General features: G+C 50.5%; 1 protein-coding gene across 1 annotated transcript; it reads right to left on the reverse strand.

The window, feature by feature from the left end:
* Positions 1–3,405: 3,405 nt before the first annotated feature.
* Positions 3,406–4,009, reverse strand: LOC308610792 (Golgi-associated RAB2B interactor protein 3-like; the record flags this gene model as incomplete). Its single annotated transcript, XM_081259801.1, has 2 exons — positions 3,406–3,432; positions 3,479–4,009. The coding sequence occupies 2 exons, from the start codon at positions 4,007–4,009 to the stop codon at positions 3,406–3,408; spliced, it is 558 nt and encodes a 185-aa protein (XP_081115927.1).
* Between the last annotated feature and the right edge of the window lie 13,044 nt (positions 4,010–17,053).

The raw sequence follows: 17,053 nt of genomic DNA on the forward strand, positions 1-17,053 counted from the left end.
ACACATGGTTCTCAGAGGCATTCTTCTCAAATCCGACGGTTGTTAACTGTTATCAACAGTTACTCTAATCCAACTGTCATCAAGTGTTGTTAACAATTTAATGATTTTCATGGACTCATGAAATTTATTTACAACTTTTTTTTAAACTGGAAAGACTTTTTTATGATGGACATTTAAAAATGCATAATCTCAGTATGAAATGAGATTTCATAATCTCATTTATGATTTTTTTTATTTTTAGAATCGCTTTCCACATGCATACATAATTTGCATAGTTCATCAGTACAGAGCATTTTGGATTATTCTGTTATTCCTTAGCAATATATCTAAACCTTTCTTGTGTTCCTGGATAGTGAGTATTTATGTCCCTTAGTTTCTTTATGTTATAGTTCTTGAAAGATATCTTTCAGACTTTGTCATCCATCTCTTGTGCATATATTGAAAGGAAAACAACAGTGAAACAAATTGGTTGAGATATTTCTAAGGCAGTGACTGCCACTTGGCTGACAGCAGTATAAGAATCATCCTGATGTCAGAGACGTTAAAATAAAATGGAAACGATAATACATTCCCATGGACATACCGCTTTGCATAATAGCTTTTCCTCCCAGACCATCCCTCCCTTGTTTTGACCCTACAGAAATCCAGTATTGTGAATTTTGTGTTTATCATGTCCTTGTTTTTTTCTCCCCTTTTAGCAAATGTGTGCTAAACATGGAAGCCAACCGGGGCTTTGTCTGCCTCTCAATGGTCATGTGTGAGCCTTGTTTCTGAACCAGGAATGACTCTGAAGCTCCTAAAGAAGGAGAGGATCTTACTGGATGTCTTACTTAGAGTCCCTGAACTGGTGGCGGACTGGCTGTTCCTCAGTTTGCGAGCTGTCCTCCCGTCCTTTGTCAACTTTGGAGTTTCCATGGCCAGATGAGGACCAGTGGGAGGATGATTTCTGGGTCTTGTCCCCTCCTGTCCTGTGGTGACCTTCACGTGTCCTGCGGTGATGGGAACTTTTCCTCGATGAAGACGTGTCCTTCTTTTCTTTTTTTCTCTCCAGGCTTCATCCCTGGGGTGGAAGCCCTTCTGGCTTCCATCCCGTTCAGACATGTAGCCTTCGGTCTGCAAGGTGGAGACCACGGGGTCTGCGACCTTCCCTTCAGCTCTTCCAGCAGCAGGCTTGCTGGTTGTGACTGCAACTGGCAACACCATGCTCATGCTGCTCTCTGGACCATCTGCCCCCGTCGAGGATGTGCTGGCATCATCGGCCAAGACCAGGTTCGTGTCCTGCAAGGATAAGCTGGCAGCACCTGCAGTGTCCTCGCCGGATCCGCTTTCTCCTGGATCCTTGATGGTGGCTCCCGCCAGGCCCATGGTCAACCCTGCCGCTGCTCCTTCGGCGCTTTTCACGGCTGCAGTTGATCCATGGGGGGCACCTGCAATGGCCTCGCCAGATCCGCTTTCTCCTGGATCCTTGATGGTGGCTCCCGCCAGGCCCATGGTCAACCCTGCCGCTGATCCTTCGGCGCTTTTCACGGCTGCAGTTGATCCATGGGGGGCACCTGCAATGGCCTCGCCAGATCCGCTTTCTCCTGGATCCTTGATGGTGGCTCCAGCCAGGCCCATGGCCATTCCTGCCGCTGATCCTTCGGCGCTTTTCACGGCTGCATTTGATCCATGGGGGGCACCTGCAATGGCCTCGCCGGATCCGCTTTCTCCTGGATCCTTGATAATGGCTCCCGCCAGGCCCATGGACATCCCTGCCGCTGATCCTTCGATGCATTTCACGGCTGCAGTTGATCCATGGGGGGGCACCTGCAGTGGCCTCACCGGATCCGCTTTCTCCTGGATCCTTGATGGTGGCTCCCGCCAGACCGGTGGTCATCCCTGCCGCTGATCCTTCGGCGGTTTTCACGGCTGCAGTTGAGACATGGGGGGCACCTGCAATGGCCTCGCTGAATCCGCTTTCTCTTGGATCCTTGATGGTGGCTACAGCCAGGTCCGTGGTCATCCCTGCCGCTGATCCATCGGCGCTTTTCACGGCTGCAGTTGATCCAAGGGGGGCACCTGCAGTGGCCTCGCCGGATCCGCTTTTTCCTGGATCCTTGACCGTGGCTCCCGCCAGGTCCGTGGTCATCCCTGCCGCTGATTCTTCGGAGCTTTTCACGGCTGCACTTGATCTATGGTGGCACCTGCAATGGCCTCGCCGGATCCGCTTTCTCCAGGATCCTTGATGGTGGCTCCTTGATGGTGGCTCCAGCCAGGCCCATGGCCATTCCTGCCACTGTTCCTTCGTCGCTTTTCACGGCGGTAGTAGATCCATGGTGGGTACCTGCAATGGCCTCGCCGGATCTGCTTTCTCCTGGATCCTGGATAATGGCTCCCGCCAGGCCCATGGACAACCCTGCCGCTGATCCTTCGGCGCTTTTCACGCCTGCAGTTGATCCATCGGGGATACCTGCAGTGGCCTCGCCGGATCCGCTTTCTCCTGGATCCTTGATGGTGGCTCCCGCCAGGCCCATGGTCATTCCTCCTGCTGATCCTTCGGCACTTTTTGTGGCTCCAGTCACGTCACGAAGCTTGTGAAGCCCAGCCTCATCCTGATCCCTTTCTCTGTGGAGCTCTGTGGTCTGAGCCAAGGGGAGGAGAATCAGGTAAGTTAGAGATGACAGAAAGTGAGATCTGAACTGTCTGCTCCTCTCTCATCCTGGAGCTGAGCAACTCAAGGGCTTATACTTAGAATAACCTTTGAGATCACCCAGTCTAAGCTCCCATTGGATGCTAGATCCCATCTACTGCACCGCTCTCAAACGGCCACTCCATTTTACTTGAACAGTCCCAGGGTCAGGGAAAGCACTGATACAGTTCTCCATGATACACACTTTAATTTTATACCCTTGTGCTTCTCTCTCTGCAGGACAGACTCCTAGAAGTGGGGTTCCCGGGTCAAGGGATGCACACCTTCTGCATTTTGGTGACTCCACGGGTTGGGCTGATTTGAATCAGCATGTCGGCGTCACGGGGAGACACAATGAAGGAAGGACTTCCTAACTGTGAATGATGTTCCACAACTGATGAGACTACCTGGGCTGGGGTAAGTGTTCAAGAAGAGACCAGACAGTCAGGATGCTGTAGGAGGGATTACAGCCCTGGTGAGGAGACCAGTGCAGCTGATAATGATACCTAAGGTCTCTCTGAAATTCAGCCCTGTGGGACAAGGTGGAGAAGCACTCGGAACCTCTCCAGTGTGGTGAATCCCATAGTGATAGCTCGTTTGTCCCTGACCCTTTTCAACAATAGAAGGTATTTCCCAGGTGAGTCTCAGAGAGCACCAAAGGCTATGAAGGACCAGCTTTGCCCTGCTCTCCCAAAGCACCCTGCCCCGTGTTCTTGAGTCTCTGTGGGTGCTTCCCACTAGGATTTTGGCATCCTCTGTAGTCGCTGCATCTCCAGTTTGGAGCATCGGGGTACTGCTGTAACTGTCTACCGGTGGTCTCAGGATATAGACAAGCTTTTCCCAATGGGAAAAGAGGTCTTTTTGTGCATCGGAAGAGGGGCACAGCTGCAGATAGAAAGTCCGGCCGGTAGCAAGATTCAGGCACAGCTGCTGTTTCTCACGGTTGTGGATGGAGATCTTGACAAACTTCAAGGGAAGCAGCCTGGTGAGCTCTAGGGTCTTCACGGGCTTGCAACCTCTCCCCTTGGTGATCCCGGCGCATCTGACATGCTCTTCACAGACTTTCGTTGTTCGGGCCAGCAGCATGACGTCAGGTAGTGGGAAGAGGGGGCTGGTGGATGCGACACCCACAGTCACCCTTCGGACGCGGTTGTCTAGGTCAATCAGTTCTCCTTTCTTGCTGACCTGGATAAAGTCGCTCTCAAACATGGGAGCGTACTTGAAAATGTCATACTCTCCTCCCTCGTACAGTTGTCGTTGCAGGACCCCCATGGAGGTCCTCAACACCCCCACTGAACAGTAGCTATTGGCCGTGTAATGAGGTAAACTCTCACTGCTCATGGCTCTCTTCGTTCAAGACAGAGCCACCAGCCACAAATTGAGTCTCGGAGAGAGAGAGGGAACGAAAGCAACTCGTCACCTCCCTGCAGGACTCTGCCAGAGTCTCTTGGCCCGACCATATTTATACCGCAAGTCCTTTGTGACCCGTCACCATCACATCGCACACCCCTTTGTTGAGCCTCCAAGTCCCCACCCCCTTGGGGCAGGCTCACCAGCCTCCCCCTAAACCAACCACCATGTCCATAGGGAACAGGCTGACCCTGCCAGGGTATAGGTGTGGGTAGGCTGGATAGTCTTTCTACTCAAAAGGTTGAGAAAACCCTCCTGCTTTTGTAAATATCTGGGTGGTTTCCAGTCTTGTTGTTGTTACAAATCTCCCTGCAGGGGTCATCTTCGTGCTTCTGCTGAATGATGTCCTGGGGATAAAATCCTGGAAGTGGACTGTGTACTTGCTAAGGGCAGGCATCCTATGGGAATTGCTGTTCTCTGTGTCCCCAGCGTATATAGCACAGTGCTGGCAGGAACTTAGAAAGAGTGCTACGTGTCAGAGTCCCACTGGTACTGTCATTTCCAGGATATGGAGAATTTTCTCACCCATTTTCTCTTTTCAAGGAGGCTAACTTTTGTTTATATTTATATTTATATTTATATTTTTTACAGTTTTAGAAACTTTTTATTGTGAAATATAACACACATTCATGAAAGTGCAGAAAGCATAAATATAGCTTAATGAGTAACAAGAAAGTGAACACCCTTGTAGCTGCCACCCAGAGCAAGAAATAGAACCCTGCCAGCCCCTCTTCTGCATGCTCCCTCCCCACAAAGGTAACCCAAACTTGGATTGTATTTATTTTCTTTTCCTTCTTCTTTTTTATTGATGTATAGTTGATTTACAATGTTGTGTTAATTTGTGTTGTGTTAATTTCTTCGGTTAATTTCTGATTCAGTTTTTTGTATACATACATTCTTTTTCCTATTCTTTTCCATTATGGTTTATCACAGGATACTGAATATAGTTCTCTGTGCTCTACAGTAGGACCCTGCTGTTTATCCATCCTGTAGTTTGTATCTGCTAATCCCAAACTCCCAATCCTTCCCTCCTTGACCCCTGCTTGTTTTTTTGTTTTTTTTTTTTTTTTTTTTTGCGGTACGCGGGCCTCTCACTGTTGTGGCCTCTCTCGTTGCGGAGCACAGGCTCCGGAGCCATGGCTCACGGGCCCAGCCGCTCCGCGGCATGTGGGGCCCTCCCGGACCGGGGCACGAACCCGTGTCCCCTGTGTCGGCAGGCAGACTCCCAACCACTGCGCCACCAGGGAAGCCCGAAGCTGAGCTCTTGAACTGGAGTGACCCTTCCGAGAGGGTCTGTGTTGGGCTACGACGGCCTGACCTTCACACTCCACATCAATCATTTCTTGCCGTGCACCTTGGGTGAGGAACCCAGGCAATTTCCAAACTCACTGCCAGCTGAAGGCTTTCTGTGGGATGCACCCCCAGCAGCTGGGGCCACAAGTCCTTCGTTGAAGAAATGCACCCCACGTGGATATTTCAAATGGAACGGTGTCTTTCAAAGCATACCCTCCAATCTCCTCATTATATAGATCCTGTGGCCCCAAATAGGAAGTAACATAAAGTCCCATATTAACAACCCCCCCAGCCAAATACTTCTTTTCACAGAAACCACAGTACCCTCCACAAAGTGCACATTTGATCAGGCCACTCCCCTCTTGAAAACATATCATGGCTTTGCATCACTCCAAGGTCAGAAATCAAACTCCTTTAAATGGACCTCAAAGCCTTGCATGGCGTGGCCCCTGCTGTGTTCCCCAGCATCACATCACGCTTGCTGTGCCAGCCACGACACTGCCTTCAATATGCCTCCCACCGTAGCACATCTTCAACAATCCTGTGAATGACCTTATTTTGCTGTAGGGAAAAAAACCCTTTCTAGTATGTATGTGTGTTGCCAGACTTGAAGTTTGGGACATTGGTTAGTTTGTAATCAACCATCCATTGCGTAATTGCACTTGCAGCTGCAGAATTGCTACCACGGTGATGAATATTGCTGTCCAAAATATTGGCCTTTATCTGATAGGGTGTACTGACTTGATACCCAAATTGATGTCTCCCTCCAGAAGAAGATGCCTGTTGCTTTGAAATACGTAGGTATCTGTGCATGTGTCTCTTGATGAACCGTCAAGATAGAAAAGGAAATCCAGAGCAAGTGCCAGGCAGGGCACGTTGCGGTGGGCAAGTCCCCACCTCCACTTTACTACTGCACTGGAGGTGTAAATTGTGTCAACTGTGGGTCTGCTCAGCTAACGCCCTGCATAGTGGACTAACTAGGTTCACGTTAAAGAAGTCCTTTGGGGTGAGGGAGTGAGAATGCCTAATACAGGCTAAGAAAGACAAAAGGTAAAGCCAAGGGTACAGAATCCTAAGATGAAGCTGTTTTAAGTAGGCTGATTCAGCCTCTGGCATAGTGAAAATCTGGGGCTCTGAGTCAAAGGCTTTGGAAAGAGTTCCCCTTTATCTCCCTCCTCTACCCCGTAACTCCTCACATTTCCGGAAGGCTTCCCCCAAACCCCTCTCAGGTCTTAGAGAACATGGCTCTTTCTCTCCTCTTACCAAGACCCACTGCTTCAAGAGGTAACTCCCAGGACACATTGATCCCCACAATCTATTGGTCTTTGTGTATCGGAAATCACAAGATGGGATTTTCCAGCCACCCACCAGAGCAACTGAGAAGGGCTTCCTCTCATCCTCCCAAGCTACCACTCCTCCCAGAATCCGTATCTTATTTCTCACCTCCTCCACCTCTACCACTTAATTTGCTCTGCAGAGAAAGTCCCTAAGTTTTACTGGAAACCCAACTTCCATCCTAGTAGACCCTGTTGTCACAGAAGGGAATGAGCAGAGAATTGCAAGGCTAGCAGATGACTCCCCGGTTCATACAAAGACACATGGGGCTTCCCTGGTGGCGCAGTGGTTGGGAGTCCGCCTGCCGATGCAGGGGGCACGGGTTCGTGTCCCTGTCCGGGAAGATCCTACATGCCGTGGAGCCGCTGGGCCCGTGAGCCATGGCCGCTGAGCCTGTGCGTCCGGAGCCTGTGCTCCGCAATGGGAGAGGCCACAGCAGCGAGAGGCCCGCATACCGCAAAAAAAAAAAAACCGCAAAACAAAAAACACACATGGTTCTCAGAGGCATTCTTCTCAAATCCGACGGTTGTTAACTGTTATCAACAGTTACTCTAATCCAACTGTCATCAAGTGTTGTTAACAATTTAATGATTTTCATGGACTCATGAAATTTATTTACAACTTTTTTTTAAACTGGAAAGACTTTTTTATGATGGACATTTAAAAATGCATAATCTCAGTATGAAATGAGATTTCATAATCTCATTTATGATTTTTTTTATTTTTAGAATCGCTTTCCACATGCATACATAATTTGCATAGTTCATCAGTACAGAGCATTTTGGATTATTCTGTTATTCCTTAGCAATATATCTAAACCTTTCTTGTGTTCCTGGATAGTGAGTATTTATGTCCCTTAGTTTCTTTATGTTATAGTTCTTGAAAGATATCTTTCAGACTTTGTCATCCATCTCTTGTGCATATATTGAAAGGAAAACAACAGTGAAACAAATTGGTTGAGATATTTCTAAGGCAGTGACTGCCACTTGGCTGACAGCAGTATAAGAATCATCCTGATGTCAGAGACGTTAAAATAAAATGGAAACGATAATACATTCCCATGGACATACCGCTTTGCATAATAGCTTTTCCTCCCAGACCATCCCTCCCTTGTTTTGACCCTACAGAAATCCAGTATTGTGAATTTTGTGTTTATCATGTCCTTGTTTTTTTCTCCCCTTTTAGCAAATGTGTGCTAAACATGGAAGCCAACCGGGGCTTTGTCTGCCTCTCAATGGTCATGTGTGAGCCTTGTTTCTGAACCAGGAATGACTCTGAAGCTCCTAAAGAAGGAGAGGATCTTACTGGATGTCTTACTTAGAGTCCCTGAACTGGTGGCGGACTGGCTGTTCCTCAGTTTGCGAGCTGTCCTCCCGTCCTTTGTCAACTTTGGAGTTTCCATGGCCAGATGAGGACCAGTGGGAGGATGATTTCTGGGTCTTGTCCCCTCCTGTCCTGTGGTGACCTTCACGTGTCCTGCGGTGATGGGAACTTTTCCTCGATGAAGACGTGTCCTTCTTTTCTTTTTTTCTCTCCAGGCTTCATCCCTGGGGTGGAAGCCCTTCTGGCTTCCATCCCGTTCAGACATGTAGCCTTCGGTCTGCAAGGTGGAGACCACGGGGTCTGCGACCTTCCCTTCAGCTCTTCCAGCAGCAGGCTTGCTGGTTGTGACTGCAACTGGCAACACCATGCTCATGCTGCTCTCTGGACCATCTGCCCCCGTCGAGGATGTGCTGGCATCATCGGCCAAGACCAGGTTCGTGTCCTGCAAGGATAAGCTGGCAGCACCTGCAGTGTCCTCGCCGGATCCGCTTTCTCCTGGATCCTTGATGGTGGCTCCCGCCAGGCCCATGGTCAACCCTGCCGCTGCTCCTTCGGCGCTTTTCACGGCTGCAGTTGATCCATGGGGGGCACCTGCAATGGCCTCGCCAGATCCGCTTTCTCCTGGATCCTTGATGGTGGCTCCCGCCAGGCCCATGGTCAACCCTGCCGCTGATCCTTCGGCGCTTTTCACGGCTGCAGTTGATCCATGGGGGGCACCTGCAATGGCCTCGCCAGATCCGCTTTCTCCTGGATCCTTGATGGTGGCTCCAGCCAGGCCCATGGCCATTCCTGCCGCTGATCCTTCGGCGCTTTTCACGGCTGCAGTTGATCCATGGGGGGCACCTGCAATGGCCTCGCCGGATCCGCTTTCTCCTGGATCCTTGATAATGGCTCCCGCCAGGCCCATGGACATCCCTGCCGCTGATCCTTCGATGCATTTCACGGCTGCAGTTGATCCATGGGGGGGCACCTGCAGTGGCCTCACCGGATCCGCTTTCTCCTGGATCCTTGATGGTGGCTCCCGCCAGACCGGTGGTCATCCCTGCCGCTGATCCTTCGGCGGTTTTCACGGCTGCAGTTGAGACATGGGGGGCACCTGCAATGGCCTCGCTGAATCCGCTTTCTCTTGGATCCTTGATGGTGGCTACAGCCAGGTCCGTGGTCATCCCTGCCGCTGATCCATCGGCGCTTTTCACGGCTGCAGTTGATCCAAGGGGGGCACCTGCAGTGGCCTCGCCGGATCCGCTTTTTCCTGGATCCTTGACCGTGGCTCCCGCCAGGTCCGTGGTCATCCCTGCCGCTGATTCTTCGGAGCTTTTCACGGCTGCACTTGATCTATGGTGGCACCTGCAATGGCCTCGCCGGATCCGCTTTCTCCAGGATCCTTGATGGTGGCTCCTTGATGGTGGCTCCAGCCAGGCCCATGGCCATTCCTGCCACTGTTCCTTCGTCGCTTTTCACGGCGGTAGTAGATCCATGGTGGGTACCTGCAATGGCCTCGCCGGATCTGCTTTCTCCTGGATCCTGGATAATGGCTCCCGCCAGGCCCATGGACAACCCTGCCGCTGATCCTTCGGCGCTTTTCACGCCTGCAGTTGATCCATCGGGGATACCTGCAGTGGCCTCGCCGGATCCGCTTTCTCCTGGATCCTTGATGGTGGCTCCCGCCAGGCCCATGGTCATTCCTCCTGCTGATCCTTCGGCACTTTTTGTGGCTCCAGTCACGTCACGAAGCTTGTGAAGCCCAGCCTCATCCTGATCCCTTTCTCTGTGGAGCTCTGTGGTCTGAGCCAAGGGGAGGAGAATCAGGTAAGTTAGAGATGACAGAAAGTGAGATCTGAACTGTCTGCTCCTCTCTCATCCTGGAGCTGAGCAACTCAAGGGCTTATACTTAGAATAACCTTTGAGATCACCCAGTCTAAGCTCCCATTGGATGCTAGATCCCATCTACTGCACCGCTCTCAAACGGCCACTCCATTTTACTTGAACAGTCCCAGGGTCAGGGAAAGCACTGATACAGTTCTCCATGATACACACTTTAATTTTATACCCTTGTGCTTCTCTCTCTGCAGGACAGACTCCTAGAAGTGGGGTTCCCGGGTCAAGGGATGCACACCTTCTGCATTTTGGTGACTCCACGGGTTGGGCTGATTTGAATCAGCATGTCGGCGTCACGGGGAGACACAATGAAGGAAGGACTTCCTAACTGTGAATGATGTTCCACAACTGATGAGACTACCTGGGCTGGGGTAAGTGTTCAAGAAGAGACCAGACAGTCAGGATGCTGTAGGAGGGATTACAGCCCTGGTGAGGAGACCAGTGCAGCTGATAATGATACCTAAGGTCTCTCTGAAATTCAGCCCTGTGGGACAAGGTGGAGAAGCACTCGGAACCTCTCCAGTGTGGTGAATCCCATAGTGATAGCTCGTTTGTCCCTGACCCTTTTCAACAATAGAAGGTATTTCCCAGGTGAGTCTCAGAGAGCACCAAAGGCTATGAAGGACCAGCTTTGCCCTGCTCTCCCAAAGCACCCTGCCCCGTGTTCTTGAGTCTCTGTGGGTGCTTCCCACTAGGATTTTGGCATCCTCTGTAGTCGCTGCATCTCCAGTTTGGAGCATCGGGGTACTGCTGTAACTGTCTACCGGTGGTCTCAGGATATAGACAAGCTTTTCCCAATGGGAAAAGAGGTCTTTTTGTGCATCGGAAGAGGGGCACAGCTGCAGATAGAAAGTCCGGCCGGTAGCAAGATTCAGGCACAGCTGCTGTTTCTCACGGTTGTGGATGGAGATCTTGACAAACTTCAAGGGAAGCAGCCTGGTGAGCTCTAGGGTCTTCACGGGCTTGCAACCTCTCCCCTTGGTGATCCCGGCGCATCTGACATGCTCTTCACAGACTTTCGTTGTTCGGGCCAGCAGCATGACGTCAGGTAGTGGGAAGAGGGGGCTGGTGGATGCGACACCCACAGTCACCCTTCGGACGCGGTTGTCTAGGTCAATCAGTTCTCCTTTCTTGCTGACCTGGATAAAGTCGCTCTCAAACATGGGAGCGTACTTGAAAATGTCATACTCTCCTCCCTCGTACAGTTGTCGTTGCAGGACCCCCATGGAGGTCCTCAACACCCCCACTGAACAGTAGCTATTGGCCGTGTAATGAGGTAAACTCTCACTGCTCATGGCTCTCTTCGTTCAAGACAGAGCCACCAGCCACAAATTGAGTCTCGGAGAGAGAGAGGGAACGAAAGCAACTCGTCACCTCCCTGCAGGACTCTGCCAGAGTCTCTTGGCCCGACCATATTTATACCGCAAGTCCTTTGTGACCCGTCACCATCACATCGCACACCCCTTTGTTGAGCCTCCAAGTCCCCACCCCCTTGGGGCAGGCTCACCAGCCTCCCCCTAAACCAACCACCATGTCCATAGGGAACAGGCTGACCCTGCCAGGGTATAGGTGTGGGTAGGCTGGATAGTCTTTCTACTCAAAAGGTTGAGAAAACCCTCCTGCTTTTGTAAATATCTGGGTGGTTTCCAGTCTTGTTGTTGTTACAAATCTCCCTGCAGGGGTCATCTTCGTGCTTCTGCTGAATGATGTCCTGGGGATAAAATCCTGGAAGTGGACTGTGTACTTGCTAAGGGCAGGCATCCTATGGGAATTGCTGTTCTCTGTGTCCCCAGCGTATATAGCACAGTGCTGGCAGGAACTTAGAAAGAGTGCTACGTGTCAGAGTCCCACTGGTACTGTCATTTCCAGGATATGGAGAATTTTCTCACCCATTTTCTCTTTTCAAGGAGGCTAACTTTTGTTTATATTTATATTTATATTTATATTTTTTACAGTTTTAGAAACTTTTTATTGTGAAATATAACACACATTCATGAAAGTGCAGAAAGCATAAATATAGCTTAATGAGTAACAAGAAAGTGAACACCCTTGTAGCTGCCACCCAGAGCAAGAAATAGAACCCTGCCAGCCCCTCTTCTGCATGCTCCCTCCCCACAAAGGTAACCCAAACTTGGATTGTATTTATTTTCTTTTCCTTCTTCTTTTTTATTGATGTATAGTTGATTTACAATGTTGTGTTAATTTGTGTTGTGTTAATTTCTTCGGTTAATTTCTGATTCAGTTTTTTGTATACATACATTCTTTTTCCTATTCTTTTCCATTATGGTTTATCACAGGATACTGAATATAGTTCTCTGTGCTCTACAGTAGGACCCTGCTGTTTATCCATCCTGTAGTTTGTATCTGCTAATCCCAAACTCCCAATCCTTCCCTCCTTGACCCCTGCTTGTTTTTTTGTTTTTTTTTTTTTTTTTTTTTGCGGTACGCGGGCCTCTCACTGTTGTGGCCTCTCTCGTTGCGGAGCACAGGCTCCGGAGCCATGGCTCACGGGCCCAGCCGCTCCGCGGCATGTGGGGCCCTCCCGGACCGGGGCACGAACCCGTGTCCCCTGTGTCGGCAGGCAGACTCCCAACCACTGCGCCACCAGGGAAGCCCGAAGCTGAGCTCTTGAACTGGAGTGACCCTTCCGAGAGGGTCTGTGTTGGGCTACGACGGCCTGACCTTCACACTCCACATCAATCATTTCTTGCCGTGCACCTTGGGTGAGGAACCCAGGCAATTTCCAAACTCACTGCCAGCTGAAGGCTTTCTGTGGGATGCACCCCCAGCAGCTGGGGCCACAAGTCCTTCGTTGAAGAAATGCACCCCACGTGGATATTTCAAATGGAACGGTGTCTTTCAAAGCATACCCTCCAATCTCCTCATTATATAGATCCTGTGGCCCCAAATAGGAAGTAACATAAAGTCCCATATTAACAACCCCCCCAGCCAAATACTTCTTTTCACAGAAACCACAGTACCCTCCACAAAGTGCACATTTGATCAGGCCACTCCCCTCTTGAAAACATATCATGGCTTTGCATCACTCCAAGGTCAGAAATCAAACTCCTTTAAATGGACCTCAAAGCCTTGCATGGCGTGGCCCCTGCTGTGTTCCCCAGCATCACATCACGCTTGCTGTGCCAGCCACGACACTGCCTTCAATATGCCTCCCACCGTAGCACATCTTCAACAATCCTGTGAATGACCTTATTTTGCTGTAGGGAAAAAAACCCTTTCTAGTATGTATGTGTGTTGCCAGACTTGAAGTTTGGGACATTGGTTAGTTTGTAATCAACCATCCATTGCGTAATTGCACTTGCAGCTGCAGAATTGCTACCACGGTGATGAATATTGCTGTCCAAAATATTGGCCTTTATCTGATAGGGTGTACTGACTTGATACCCAAATTGATGTCTCCCTCCAGAAGAAGATGCCTGTTGCTTTGAAGTACGTAGGTATCTGTGCATGTGTCTCTTGATGAACCGTCAAGATAGAAAAGGAAATCCAGAGCAAGTGCCAGGCAGGGCACGTTGCGGTGGGCAAGTCCCCACCTCCACTTTACTACTGCACTGGAGGTGTAAATTGTGTCAACTGTGGGTCTGCTCAGCTAACGCCCTGCATAGTGGACTAACTAGGTTCACGTTAAAGAAGTCCTTTGGGGTGAGGGAGTGAGAATGCCTAATACAGGCTAAGAAAGACAAAAGGTAAAGCCAAGGGTACAGAATCCTAAGATGAAGCTGTTTTAAGTAGGCTGATTCAGCCTCTGGCATAGTGAAAATCTGGGGCTCTGAGTCAAAGGCTTTGGAAAGAGTTCCCCTTTATCTCCCTCCTCTACCCCGTAACTCCTCACATTTCCGGAAGGCTTCCCCCAAACCCCTCTCAGGTCTTAGAGAACATGGCTCTTTCTCTCCTCTTACCAAGACCCACTGCTTCAAGAGGTAACTCCCAGGACACATTGATCCCCACAATCTATTGGTCTTTGTGTATCGGAAATCACAAGATGGGATTTTCCAGCCACCCACCAGAGCAACTGAGAAGGGCTTCCTCTCATCCTCCCAAGCTACCACTCCTCCCAGAATCCGTATCTTATTTCTCACCTCCTCCACCTCTACCACTTAATTTGCTCTGCAGAGAAAGTCCCTAAGTTTTACTGGAAACCCAACTTCCATCCTAGTAGACCCTGTTGTCACAGAAGGGAATGAGCAGAGAATTGCAAGGCTAGCAGATGACTCCCCGGTTCATACAAAGACACATGGGGCTTCCCTGGTGGCGCAGTGGTTGGGAGTCCGCCTGCCGATGCAGGGGGCACGGGTTCGTGTCCCTGTCCGGGAAGATCCTACATGCCGTGGAGCCGCTGGGCCCGTGAGCCATGGCCGCTGAGCCTGTGCGTCCGGAGCCTGTGCTCCGCAATGGGAGAGGCCACAGCAGCGAGAGGCCCGCATACCGCAAAAAAAAAAAAACCGCAAAACAAAAAACACACATGGTTCTCAGAGGCATTCTTCTCAAATCCGACGGTTGTTAACTGTTATCAACAGTTACTCTAATCCAACTGTCATCAAGTGTTGTTAACAATTTAATGATTTTCATGGACTCATGAAATTTATTTACAACTTTTTTTTAAACTGGAAAGACTTTTTTATGATGGACATTTAAAAATGCATAATCTCAGTATGAAATGAGATTTCATAATCTCATTTATGATTTTTTTTATTTTTAGAATCGCTTTCCACATGCATACATAATTTGCATAGTTCATCAGTACAGAGCATTTTGGATTATTCTGTTATTCCTTAGCAATATATCTAAACCTTTCTTGTGTTCCTGGATAGTGAGTATTTATGTCCCTTAGTTTCTTTATGTTATAGTTCTTGAAAGATATCTTTCAGACTTTGTCATCCATCTCTTGTGCATATATTGAAAGGAAAACAACAGTGAAACAAATTGGTTGAGATATTTCTAAGGCAGTGACTGCCACTTGGCTGACAGCAGTATAAGAATCATCCTGATGTCAGAGACGTTAAAATAAAATGGAAACGATAATACATTCCCATGGACATACCGCTTTGCATAATAGCTTTTCCTCCCAGACCATCCCTCCCTTGTTTTGACCCTACAGAAATCCAGTATTGTGAATTTTGTGTTTATCATGTCCTTGTTTTTTTCTCCCCTTTTAGCAAATGTGTGCTAAACATGGAAGCCAACCGGGGCTTTGTCTGCCTCTCAATGGTCATGTGTGAGCCTTGTTTCTGAACCAGGAATGACTCTGAAGCTCCTAAAGAAGGAGAGGATCTTACTGGATGTCTTACTTAGAGTCCCTGAACTGGTGGCGGACTGGCTGTTCCTCAGTTTGCGAGCTGTCCTCCCGTCCTTTGTCAACTTTGGAGTTTCCATGGCCAGATGAGGACCAGTGGGAGGATGATTTCTGGGTCTTGTCCCCTCCTGTCCTGTGGTGACCTTCACGTGTCCTGCGGTGATGGGAACTTTTCCTCGATGAAGACGTGTCCTTCTTTTCTTTTTTTCTCTCCAGGCTTCATCCCTGGGGTGGAAGCCCTTCTGGCTTCCATCCCGTTCAGACATGTAGCCTTCGGTCTGCAAGGTGGAGACCACGGGGTCTGCGACCTTCCCTTCAGCTCTTCCAGCAGCAGGCTTGCTGGTTGTGACTGCAACTGGCAACACCATGCTCATGCTGCTCTCTGGACCATCTGCCCCCGTCGAGGATGTGCTGGCATCATCGGCCAAGACCAGGTTCGTGTCCTGCAAGGATAAGCTGGCAGCACCTGCAGTGTCCTCGCCGGATCCGCTTTCTCCTGGATCCTTGATGGTGGCTCCCGCCAGGCCCATGGTCAACCCTGCCGCTGCTCCTTCGGCGCTTTTCACGGCTGCAGTTGATCCATGGGGGGCACCTGCAATGGCCTCGCCAGATCCGCTTTCTCCTGGATCCTTGATGGTGGCTCCCGCCAGGCCCATGGTCAACCCTGCCGCTGATCCTTCGGCGCTTTTCACGGCTGCAGTTGATCCATGGGGGGCACCTGCAATGGCCTCGCCAGATCCGCTTTCTCCTGGATCCTTGATGGTGGCTCCAGCCAGGCCCATGGCCATTCCTGCCGCTGATCCTTCGGCGCTTTTCACGGCTGCATTTGATCCATGGGGGGCACCTGCAATGGCCTCGCCGGATCCGCTTTCTCCTGGATCCTTGATAATGGCTCCCGCCAGGCCCATGGACATCCCTGCCGCTGATCCTTCGATGCATTTCACGGCTGCAGTTGATCCATGGCTGGGCACCTGCAATGGCCTCGCCGGAACCGCTTTCTCCTGGATCCTTGATGGTGGCTCCCGCCAGACCGGTGGTCATCCCTGCCGCTGATCCTTCGGCGGTTTTCACGGCTGCAGTTGAGACATGGGGGGCACCTGCAATGGCCTCGCTGAATCCGCTTTCTCTTGGATCCTTGATGGTGGCTACAGCCAGGTCCGTGGTCATCCCTGCCGCTGATCCATCGGCGCTTTTCACGGCTGCAGTTGATCCAAGGGGGGCACCTGCAGTGGCCTCGCCGGATCCGCTTTTTCCTGGATCCTTGACCGTGGCTCCCGCCAGGTCCGTGGTCATCCCTGCCGCTGATTCTTCGGAGCTTTTCACGGCTGCACTTGATGTGTGGTGGCACCTGCAATGGCCTCGCCGGATCCGCTTTCTCCAGGATCCTTGATGGTGGCTCCTTGATCGTGGCTCCAGCCAGGCCCATGGCCATTCCTGCCACTGTTCCTTCGTCGCTTTTCACGGCGGTAGTAGATCCATGGTGGGTACCTGCAATGGCCTCGCCGGATCTGCTTTCTCCTGGATCCTGGATAATGGCTCCCGCCAGGCCCATGGGCAACCCTGCCGCTGATCCTTCGGCGCTTTTCACGCCTGCAGTTGATCCATCGGGGATACCTGCAGTGGCCTCGCCGGATCCGCTTTCTCCTGGATCCTTGATGGTGGCTCCCGCCAGGCCCATGGTCATTCCTCCTGCTGATCCTTCGGCACTTTTTGTGGCTCCAGTCACGTCACGAAGCTTGTGAAGCCCAGCCTCATCCTGATCCCTTTCTCTGTGGAGCTCTGTGGTCTGAGCCAAGGGGAGGAGAATCAGGTAAGTTAGAGATGACAGAAAG

The sequence above is a fragment of the Mesoplodon bidens genome (genome assembly GCF_964165515.1).
Source record: "Mesoplodon bidens genome assembly, contig: HAP1_SCAFFOLD_536, whole genome shotgun sequence".
Lineage (NCBI taxonomy): Eukaryota > Metazoa > Chordata > Mammalia > Artiodactyla > Ziphiidae > Mesoplodon > Mesoplodon bidens.